The sequence below is a fragment of the Stegodyphus dumicola genome, chromosome 4 (genome assembly GCF_044657685.1).
Source record: "Stegodyphus dumicola isolate Sdum_Otavi_A_Nest chromosome 4, ASM4465768v1".
Taxonomy (NCBI): domain Eukaryota; kingdom Metazoa; phylum Arthropoda; class Arachnida; order Araneae; family Eresidae; genus Stegodyphus; species Stegodyphus dumicola.
Window position 1 is genome coordinate 235594381 of NC_140771.1, and position 12309 is coordinate 235606689.

Here is a 12309-nt window from a genome sequence, read left to right on the forward strand (position 1 = left end):
GGATTCCTTAGTCAGGAGTTGTTGTACTTGACTTATAGGAATCTCAGTTAGGCAGGACAAAGGTCACTTTACAGCACATCTGGATTTTATTTTATTTATGCATTTTTTTAATTATATTCTCCATTCCGAAATGTATTAAAAGAATATTTTAAAAATTGTTGGTGACCTGGATATTTAATGTTCAGACTTTGAACTGTAAGTAACTAATGTATTTTTAGTTTATTGATATTTTATTTACATAGCCAATAATTTAAGTTAAAATTTAACAGTCTCCTACATTGAGGAATGTTTTCCCAGCCACTGGTTTAGAAATGGTTTATGTCACCCTCTGTTTTTAAATTATTCTGCTGAATCAACTTTGTTCAGAAAAATTAGTATCACACGATTGTGCTGTTAATGCAAGGGCAGTAAGCTTCTGAGCAGCATGTCTTCATGGAGAATATTGAACCTTACAAAAATCAGGGTAAATTTGAGAAATTAAATTCAACATTTTGAGTTTTTTTTTGGGGGGGGAAGAAGATCCTTTGACTATTTGACAAATTATATATAATACTTGGGGGTAAAACTGAAAAATCGTGGTAATGTAAAACCGGTTTTTTAGCTTATGCAAATGCCTTTTTACCTACGTTTCACTTAAATGCTAAAAGGTGTGCGACATATTTTAGGCTTACAAAAGCATAAGAAAATTAACTTATTAACTAAAGAAAATTAAACTTATTTTTAAACTTAGAGAACATAGTGAAAAAAAGAATTTTTATAATAATGGTGAAATAGAAGAATGTTATTATTATACATCACTTGTAGTGAAAAGAATTGAAAGAGTGAATCATCAAAGATTCAAATGTCTCCAAATGTTGGGGATGCCTGTGTACATACTTGCATTCTAGTGAACTGATTGCTCAGTAATTTCATTATTTTTTCCTTTCAGAGATTTTGCTATAATCCTACAAGTGACAGGATTGAACTGTGTGAAAAACAACTTGGCCACTTCAGCATTGCATCTGATCTGGAAGAAAGAATTAAGGAAGCAAGGAGAGGTAAACTAGTTGAAGGTTTCAGTAGGTGTCCATTAATGAGCAATCAAAAGGAGCAACAGAATAATCCAGTTATGAGGAGGCCAGCAATTTCTTCTGTTTTAAGCTCACGAGAAGTGAAAAAACCATCTCTTGTTCGCAAAGGACCGGGTTTTTCAGTTCTAACTAGTCCAGAATCTCCTGATAAGATGAATATTTCATAGTATTTTTATATTGAGAAATATTTATTTGTAATATATATATATATACATATATAAATTTTTCATTTACTTTTATGGTTAATTAATAACTTGAAAATTAATAAAATGTTTTCCTGAATTATGTTACTGTCTTTTTCCCCACCCAACCCTCATTTCATTTTGGACACATCAGAAATTTTTAATTTTTATACAAAATACACAAGACAACACTTGACGGTATACTTGCTGCAAGTTTAATCAAAAATACCTAATCTGTTGCAATAAAATAGTCATTGAACATGTTCAGAAAATAAAATTGGTATGAGGTATTTTTTTTTTTTTTTTTTAAATATATATACACATTTACATTGAATTCAACAGTTTTTACACTGTTGAATTCATTACAGTTTTTTTCTCTCCTTTCCTCCTTTAAATTTTTCTGACATATCATTTTTCTAAAGTCAAAATCATTGCAGAATGGTAATCTTTGAATCATCTGATATCGATAGATTGAATAATAGTTTTAAAATGAGAATATATTAGAATTTTTAAGTGATTTACTGAATTTCCCTCTTTTTTAAGCTGTTGGTAGCTAATATTATTGAAGGGATTTTAAGTTGAAAAATTACTGTCGGAAAAAGGGGAAAGGGAATTTTCAAAGTGCTATATTAGGTTCTCAACTGATTATAGTAACATTTATGCATTAATTCTTAATTGAGTAATATTTACACACTATGATGAATAATGTGAGTGACTTTTTTTAAGAAGTAGGTATAATGTTTACTGTGTTTCAAGAAACCTATAACATTAGACGATGTTGAACACTTTTATGTTTTGAAACTTAATTCGTTAGCATTTTAAGCTAAAGCTATTTTTTTATTTGAAAAAATTCCACTAACATCAACAGAACTAACAGAGCATATAATGGAACCTAGAGATACGAGTTTAATTCATTCCAACTTTGAGTTTGTATAGCGAATTGCTCATATCTAGAAACAAACTTCCCCACTGGAAATAATCAAAATCTAGATGATCTGTTTTGCACCCCGTAAAATATCGACATAAAAGTCAATTTTTCTAATAAATAATGCTGGTGAATAATATAACCATAGTTTACCTTTATGAAGCGTTCTGATTGGTGATAGGGATGTGGAGAAGACAAGTTACTGTCGTAAAAGGGTGGGAGAGCCTCCTCTGACTCAGACTTTTTTTTTTCCTTGGGAATTTTACAGCAGGTTCCAAGTCAGAATCACTTAACTTTCTTTTAATTGCAAATTGCTTTACCAGAATCTTATATAATAATAGTTGCTTCTGTCTTTTTTTAAGAAGCCCTTTAAATGCAACACTACATTGTCATTACACAAGTTCATGCTATGCCCACACACTGCTTTATTAGGGCGATTTTCTTCAAAGAAAGTTTTGACTTCTTTCCACTTTACCAACACTTCTTTAATATTGTTGGAAGAGAGGGCCTCATCTCGTATTCCCTCCTCTTCTAACGAAATCTCTTCTACCACCTCTTGCTGCTGTCTCTGTGTGAAGTTTTGTAAGTTTGTTCATTGGAAATTCTTCACTGTGCTTCTCTACTAACTAATCCAGATCAGCACCATCCACATCCAGAGCCATACTTTTCCCCAGAGATACAATTTCTTCGACTAGCTGCACTGTGTTGTCCACAAGTTGAGGATCGAAACCTAAGTCAAAAATACTCTGAGGCCAGGGTTTTTTCCACGCTGAATTGAGGGTCCTCACTTAGATGTCTCCCCAAGCCTTATCAATGAGGTTTAAACAATTTAGGATGTTGAAGTGATTTTCCAAAATTCTCTGAGGGTCAGGCTTGTATTTTTGGTCTCTTTGTTAACAAGGCCTTCGTGTACAGCTTCTTAAAGTTGGAAATAACATGCGTGGTCCATAGGCTGGAGAAGTGGAGTTGTGTTGGGAGGAAGAAACTTGACTGAATGAACTGAAATTCCTCCAGCAAATCATTTTCAAGCATTGGAGGATGTGTAGGAGCATTATCAAAGAATGAGCAAAGCCTTGAGTGGCAACTTATTTTCGTGAAAATATTTTTATTCACTGAGGGACCAAACACTTCTTTGACCCATTTGGTGAAAAATCAGTGTTACTCGGGCTTTCCTGTTCGCTCACCACATCACATTCAGTTGGTTTTTCTGCACCTTCTCCCTTTTGAAAACTTGGGGATTTTCTGAGTGGTAGATAAGCAGCGGCTTGATTTTACAATCTTCACTTGCGTCAGCACAAAAGAAGAGGGTAAGCCTATCTTTCATTGGCTTGTGGCCAGACCAAGATTTCTCCTCTTGCATGATGTAGGTCCACTTAGGCATTTTCTTCCAAAAAAGACCTGTTTTACACAATTAAGCATTTTCTAGGGAAGAACAACCTCACTAGTAATAAAATGTATGAACTCTGGCCGAGATTTATCAGCAACGGCTCCCCTTAAATGTCATCTTCATTTGACGTACCATGGTGTTTTTCGGAGAAGGTCCAAGTACAGATTCTTAGCCTTAGCGCAAATGACAGTTTCTGACACCGAACCGCCTTTTCACTGCTTCTCGTTAATTCACAGTGCAAATGATATCTTTCGATGCTGAAACTGCCTTTTAACTGCTTCTTGTTACTCCATACTAACAACAGTTTCTCAGCGTCTTCTAGAAGTTTTGGAACGGTAACTCCTTTGACTACATCAAGTTTCTTAACTTCTTCCTCTTTCTTCAGAATAATGCCAATCTTCAATGTCGAACGGCCATAAGTCTTCACCAATTCTGTCGCTCTTACATCATGCTTATGTTTATCTATAATTTCTTAATTTCAATGCCCATGGCTTCGTTCTTTTCCTTTGCACCACTATCTGAGGCAACAATCTTCTTGGGAGGCATCATGAAATAATTATTTTCACACTAAATTTAGAAAAAGATTAACTCACAAGCACTCAGACACATACATCAAAGAACACTGAGTGATATGACAAGGGGATTCCCCAGATCGGGAAACTCGTTACTCGAGTCAGTGCTCTTATTTAGAGATGAATTTTTGCTCATGCTTTCCTCGTATCTTGAATTTCTCATATATAGAGGTGCTTATATCTTGAGGTTCCACTGTATTTTATAACAACATGGAATGAGATTAAATCAAAATTGCAAAGCCATCCGTATCTGGATTGTTCTTTAAATTCAATTCATCGAGGTTATTCCTAACGTTGGTAACTTCTTCCTTCTCATCATATCTTTTACCTCCAGACTCAATCATCAGGAGATACTTTTAGCCAATTTAATTTAAATTTACCATATTCATCGAAGAAGAGGGGACAATGCATGTGGAAAATGATGAAAAGAAAGGGAAGAGATGTTATTGTTTGAATGAGAAGACCCCTTCCATAAAAACGTAAGGTAACTGTAATGCTAAGGTATCTCCTTTACCCCTCCCCCCTCTCTTTTCTCTTAGCACAGCTTGACTCTGCTTGAGAGGTTCAGTGAGCCTCCATTTTGATCAAAATTATTGCAATATCAATTTGTTATTGTATGTGTTATTAATGTTTCTAAAATAAGACATAGCATTATCGTTGATAATGCTTATGCTGCGCTTTATCAATGTGACATAAAATTTTGCACCATGCCTCATTTTGAACATATTTCATGGATCAAAGAATTAGTAGGTTCATATGCTGTTCATTCATGTGTAATAATCCAGAAGATGATTTTCATGTAGGCAGCTCATTAAATGTAACTTCTCTTTAAATCCAATAAAAACTCAAAATTACACAATGTTCTAAGCAATGTAGATCTATTAATTCACTGTAATATATACATACACACGTGTGTGTTTGTGTATGTGGAGAAATATTGTAAATGCATTGTTAAACCAGTTCTTTGGTTAACAGTATGATGTATATTTGTCACACATGTGGGAGGCAAGGCTTTTCGATAGGACTTTCTAGATTATTTATTTATGGCAAGGCTTAGATCTATTTCATGTGGGAAGAAATACTTTCATATAGAACGTGCTAATGGAACTTGCATTTTTTACGTTACAAATGAAGAAATTTCGTGCAGTCAGCCTTTCTAATTGTTAGGAATAGAATGTGAAATGACATACCAGTATTTTTAATGCTTTAACCACTTGATACTCACATTTAAGGAGAATTAGCCAATATGTTAGGAAATATTTGTTAGCAAGTAATGTGTATTGAAGTAAGTTCATTTTTAAAAGTTTAGTGCTTTTTTAAGTTTTAATAAATAGAAGTTTTACAATTTGGAGAATAATCAGCAAACTTTTTCAATTATCTTTTTATCCAGTTGCAGTGATTTCTATATTATTTTGTTCCATTTGCTTAGTATAACTTGAATACCATTTGCCATTTTTATGAAATCATATATGTGTTTTCATTCTTAAAAGGGTCCCAGATTATTTATGCATTAAATCCTCATGCACCAAGAGAATAAAGTTTATTCACTTTCAAAAATATGTGTGATTCTTTTTCATAAAATCAAATGCTATTTGATTTTATGAAAAGCTATTTTATTTTCCCCCATTTGTAAAATATTTCTTTCATTCTCAGAAAATATCGACCACTTAACAACATGTGAATTTCAGCAATTTTTGCAATAAGCATCTTATTATATTCTGATAACTTCTGTTTGTAAAATTAGTATTCAGTTTAAAATTGGATTTAGGCTTGTATTTGTTTCCATAAATATGTTGTTACTACTCACAAACTTTTAAGTTATGTATATAATTGTGTGTTTGAATATGAGTGATGAATGCTGACACATTTTGTCTGATGAGGGGATGTCCTTCATGGAGGACATTCTGAGGGAAATCAACTCATATTTATGTTACACATGGGAAAACCCACGAATACATTCCGGCAATTAGCTTGTTTGGAGACATCTAATTGCTTGTACTTTGATGTTGTAATCATCATAATTTGAAGCAATATGTTATTCATGCAAAATTCATCATTTTACTTGTTAGCAGTAGTTCATTCAGATTATATTACTTTCGTCATCATCTTTTGCCCATTCATGTTTTAGTTTTTGAAACATACTTCTTCACTTTAACTACTTGAGTCTTTTCTGAACGAATTAAATCGCTTGTTTAAGCTTATTTTGCAAAACGGGCACAAAGACGTGGAGAGCGAAGGTGTTGAAAAGTCTAGAATTATTTAAGGTAATTTCGACTATAATCTATATTTTAAACACTTAATGATCACTCATGGTGTAATGGGCATTTTGCATTACCCAGAGAATTCTCACCTCTGTAAGACAGTCTTCAGTATATTTCTTAGTTCCAGTATCTCATGTACTTCTTTATTTCATTTTCTTATTTTTGCAATCGAATTTTAAATCACTGCTGATCCGTTCTGAATAATTTTGCTCCATCTAAAATTAGAAGGCATGGAGGAAAATTTTTGATTGACTGGAGTTTAGAATCTTTTTTTCTCTAATAGTGTTTGAAAAACATTGAGTACAAGACTACAACATTGTTTTTAAATACTTAAGTTTAACCTATGTCTGTATTATTAACTCTATGGGCCAGTGGCTTAAATATTTTTAATGAAGTACAAAATGCAGCTTAAAGGCTTGATGGAACGCGTTGGCCCTTTGTAACAATCACCAAATCGATATGAAGAAAGTGACTTTGGGTGCTTAAAATTAATATACCTAGTAGAATAATGGCAGATTAGTCTGAAAATTTCTTCAAAGTGAGGTCTTTCACCTCTCGTAAAGAGTTTATGTGTAGCTGCTGAGAAGTACTTGTATATTTTGTTAATTCGGAAGACTTTATCAGGGGCAGTGTCTTAAGGAATGTTATGCTTGCAGTCCATGCCTATAAATTTGAAATTGTCAAAAGGAATTATCTTTTAACTCACTGTTATAGTAAAATCTGTATTTAGTACTTTAAATATACAGCTGAAAATTACATCATTGGTTTTATTTAGACTCAGAAATTTAAATTGAAACAAATTGCAGACTATCGTTTCGATTTTCTGCTTCTGCATACTAACAAAGTACCAGTCTGGCAAGGCCCATAGGAAAAGCTTTTTTTCATGCAAAAGAGTAGCTCAAAATTTTGATCTGTCTGCATGCACTTATCGCATTAGGTAGCAGTGTTCATTCTTTAGCATCCCAAATTTTCCGCATTTCGTTAGTACGTTTTAGGCATTATTATTATGCAAAGACAAAGTTTCTGCTCCGAAGTTTACCTTGTTCTGTACATTTAAGTTTAAAGTTATTTGTTTTTAAAGTTTGTACTTCTTTTAAAGTTCCTTGTAATAATGAAGCAACTTGTTTTATCCCAAAGGGAGCATTAGCACAGAAGGTGTTATTAGTCATGAAATGGTATTTTTTGAATCACTGTGAAAGGCTGAATCGGTTTTCAAATTGTTGCCATCAAATATTATAGCCCTGTATTACATTTAAAGAAATTAAATAATGAAGAACCTACATGGATATATTTATGTGTTTCGCACTGTGAAAAAACAACGGTACCTGGACCCATCAAATTTTAAAAAATGCAATTCTTCACCCGAACATGGACATCTGGAAGTTTGTGTTTCGAATTCTTTTATTGTCTGTTTCACATTTTGTAAAACTTTAACGAATTTTTGAGTAACAAACTCAGAGATTTCAGAGCAAGCAATCGCAACAGAAAAAAAAAAAAAAAAAAAAAAATTATCTCCAGCACGTGAGTCTTTCTTTTAGAAATTCTAAATATATGCTTTTTTAAATGTTTTGTATTGCTGTTGAGTTGAATTTTATGGTTTAAGCGCGAAGAACATAATATTTTATAAATACAGGTAACAAACAAAACGTTAAAAAAATGCCTCTTTGGGGATGTAAAATCTAAAAGCTCAGATTTTTTTTTTAGAAATTGAAAGCATCTCTGAATATGTAACAGAAGGGCTTAATTCAACCGATGTTTAGATTTTGATCTTCCTCAGAAAAATGAAAATTACCTAAAAATGATGAAACTTGACGGTCATACACAGTAATATATAATATAAAAACACGAGATATACTTAAGTCATATAATTCAACAAAACTACCTAATTAATTTTTTATGATCTTAATGAAAAATTTCTTTTGCCTTAGATCTAAATTATGAATTTAACAATTTCAATGTGTTATTAGTATCTGTCCTAAAACGCGAATTATGATTTTAACAATTTCAGTGTGTTGTTAGTGTTTGTGTTAAGACCTGAAACATTTTACTCTAATCAAAGTGTCGTGGCTTGAATACAGCCGATGCCCGATTTCAGTACTTCTAAGTTTTTTGAGTAAAATCTTAATTCTAGCCACAGTGCATTGAAACTTTAAAAAATCTGAACATCACTTCCTTGTATGGACAATTAACATTATACACAGTTTTTGCTGCATTTCATTTAAACTTATTTCCTCGCATTTCATTAGACATAGATTTGTCACTTCGCGGCAAAGCAGTTTACAGAAAAAATAAAACACCAATTACATTTAAAGCAGTTAAAAAAAAGCAATTTTTTACAATTAAAATTAGAGCTTCTACGCAAAAACAAGTATTTTGGCCAGCGGGCAAGAAGGCAGATTTTTCGGTGCACAAAATGGAAAGTTTACTTTTAGTTCCACTCGGCAAAAAGCCATCAGAGGTGCAGAAACTGACTGAATTCACTATTCTACTCAGTTTCAAATGTAAACAAATGGCGGTTCATTAAGGTTAACTCGCCACTTTTAAATTCTTGATAATTCAACAGTTATAGCATGCAAATTAACTGGAAGCATAAAAACCACATAATTCAATCCTTTCCGAGGAAAAGCTGCACAATTTAGCAACATACAAGAATAAAAATCTAAGCTCACCGAGCCAGATAACACTGAGAATATATATATATATATATATATATTGGTGCAGCCCATTGCAAAGAAAAAGGATGATGCCTAACTACATGTTATAGCAATGCCATGTACTAAATTTCAACGTTCTACGCTTACTCGTTCTTGAAATACGTACGTACAGACGTCAAGAAACAAATCTCTTCTGAATCCAGTTTGGCAAAAACAGTCCTTTATTCTGTCTGTACGTACAGATGTGACGCAAATACGTGGTTCAAATGGTTTCTAGGGCGATTGAAATGAATATTTTCGTCGAAATATTTCGTGATTTCAATACTTCTTTTACTTCGTACAAGGAAGTAAAAAGAAATACTCTGTTGAACAACTGAATTGCAATATTAACATAAAATATTAATGCCGTATTTTATTCAGCAGTCAGTAAAACTGATATTAATACTTAATACAAGATTAACGACTTAAAATTGAGAGCAAAATACGTAGGAAAACTAGAACTTCAACAAACGAGGAAGAAAATCCTCCTGGTCAAAATGCGAACCTGTCAGGGAGACGAATTATTATATTTACTTGGTCAAAATGTTTTTAAGCAGATAAGAGGAGACATTTAAAAAGTACTGATAAATCTGTGCGATGAATACTAATAAAAATATTTGCTTTATTGTCCCCCGGAACTGCATAGTGTTAGCGGAGTCTGAATTCTAGGATGAAGATTTGAATCCCTTGCAAGGTATGGTTATTTAAGTGTCCTTTTGGCTTCTTGTTAGCATATCAGGCCACACCTAGTGGTGTACTCGTTCTCGGTAATTTGACTGCTAAAAGACTGATCGACTCATTTATTCATAATGCGTAAGAAGTAAGCATTTGGCTATTTTGAGGGGAACAAAATTCTGATGTGGACACCACATAACTTTCTTGTACAGCCTATTAAATTCTGCCTATTTTTTGCTGCACTTCATTTAAATTTATTTCTTCGAACTGCATTAGAGATATATTTCTCATTCAATTAGTTCAGTTCTCACTTCGCAGAAAAGCAAAATATATAAAAATTCAAAACAACTTCATTGAAAATTGTAAAATACAGAAAAATCGAAAACACTAAATACAGTTAAAAATAGATAGAAAACAATTTTTACAGTTAAACTTAGAATTTCTGCGCAAAAAGAAACAGTTTGGCCAACGGGTAGGAAGAGCAAAATTTCGGTGCACAAAACTGAAAGTTAGCATTTGGTCGCACTGTACAAAAAGATACTGAATTTGGTTCACCAGATGACTTAAACTATTCTACTAGAAGTTTCAGGCTTAAAAATGGCGGCTTCTTTAGACTTAGTAACACTCAAAAAACTTTTAAATTGTTGATATTTCTACAACTATTCCATGCAAATTAACTAAAGCCTTAACATAAAAACCTTAACAGGAATATAAGAACAACAAAATTCAACCACTTTAAAAGCAAAAATGCACAATTTACCAGCACATATGCCTAAAAATATTGAGCTCCCAAAGCTGGGTAACAGGGTGGGAATAGATATTTGGAACTCCCGACTGCAAAGGAAAAGGGATGTGCCCAACTGCATGTTATAGCAGTCCCATATATAAAATTTCAACGTTCTGTGGCTACTTGTTTTTGAGTCATGCTAGATACATACGTACAGACGTCACTAAAAAATATCGCTTCTGAATCCATTTTAAATCTATTTTACTATTTACGTTGGAAAAAAAGAGTACTGTAACAGATGGCAGAGTCATTCTTCAAAACGGAGCATCTCTTCTAGGTCACGTGATGCGAAATTCGCCAAAATATAAACATTCCTTTTCTTTTTACAGGTCATGTGACAAAAAGAACTTTACAGTTAGGACTTGGAATGCTTCGCCCGACCTATGTAGCTAAAATATTCTCTCACTTTTATTATTTCTTTCGTGTGTTAATTCATAAATAAATGGGTGTTCGTCATACCTAAGTGTCTAATTATTAGCCTCGAGATTCTTTAATAAGGAATGAGAAAAAAGTGTGTATTATAGTACTTTATTCTCTCCGTACGCACAAATGCCATGCAAAAAAAAAAAAAAAAAAAAAAAAAAAGCCTATTTCCGTTGAAATAAAAAACGTCAAATTTTTCGTGTTTACAATACGTCATTTACTTGGTATAAGAAAGTAAAATTATCTAATGTGGATACCACATGACTTTCTTATACGGCCTATTACATTATACACAATTTTTGCTGCATTTCATTTAAATTTATTTCTCCCAATTGCGTTAGAGATATATTTCTGACTGAATCAATCAGTTCTCACTTCGCGGCAAGGCAAACATTAAAACTCAAAACATCTTCATTAAATAATAAAATACGGATAAATATAAAACCCCAAATACAGATAAAAAGAGGTTTAAAAAAAATTAGAATTTCTACGCAAAAAGAAGCAATTCGACTAGCTAGCAGGAAGACAGATTTTTCTTCACACAAAATTTTAAATTTTCTTTTGGTCCCCCTTGGCAAAAACACACTGAAATTGTTGTGCAAACTGACTTAATTCACTCTTCTAGTATGAATTTCAAATGTAAACAAATGGTGACCTCTTCAGGCTTAGTACCGCTTAAACAACTTTTAAATTGTTTATAATTCTACAACTGTTGAATGCAGATTAAATAAAGGCATTAAAAACCTTAATGTAATATAAGCATGACATTATGCAATCACTTTTAAATAAAAATTGCACAATTTAGCAATATATAAGAATTTAAAAAAAAAAAAAAAAAAAAAAAAAAAAAAAACAGTTCACCGAGCCTGATCACAGAGTGGGTATTTATATGTATGTATGTGTGTGTGTGTGTTTGGTGCGGCCGATTGCAGTCAAATAAGGACTACATGTTACAGCACAACTGCATGCTATAGCAATCCCATGTACAAAACTTCCAACTCTCTGAGGCTACTGGTTTTGGTGTTATGCGAGATAGCTATATACATACAGACGTTAGTCCTTCTTTCTGTCAGTATATACAGACATCACACAAAAATATCGTTCAAATGGATTCGAGAGCAATTAAAATAGATATTTTCGTTGAAATATGATACCCGAAATTTTTAGAGATTACAATACTTCTTTTACTTCCTAGAAGGAAGTAAAAAAAGATTACTTCCTTCAAACAAAATATGCCCTGAAAAATGTGGAAAAGTTTGATTCTAATAATAATTTACGAGCTTTCTGGATGCAGAGGATTTTTTGTCTTCTAACTCCACTTTTGTCAAAATTTG

General features: G+C 32.6%; 2 protein-coding genes across 2 annotated transcripts in view; one reads left to right on the forward strand and one right to left on the reverse strand.

Moving 5' to 3' along the window:
* Positions 1-1352, forward strand: part of LOC118183804 (deubiquitinating protein VCPIP1-like) — a 73634-nt gene extending 72282 nt beyond the window's left edge. The window contains exon 13 of the mRNA XM_085816085.1: positions 929-1352. Coding sequence (XP_085672211.1) covers positions 929-1237 — 309 coding nt within the window. The 3' untranslated portion in view covers positions 1238-1352. The remainder of the gene's footprint in view (positions 1-928) is intronic.
* The window catches only part of LOC118183801 (uncharacterized), a 141287-nt gene that overhangs the window by 28834 nt on the left and 100144 nt on the right, over positions 1-12309 (reverse strand). The window lies entirely within an intron of this gene.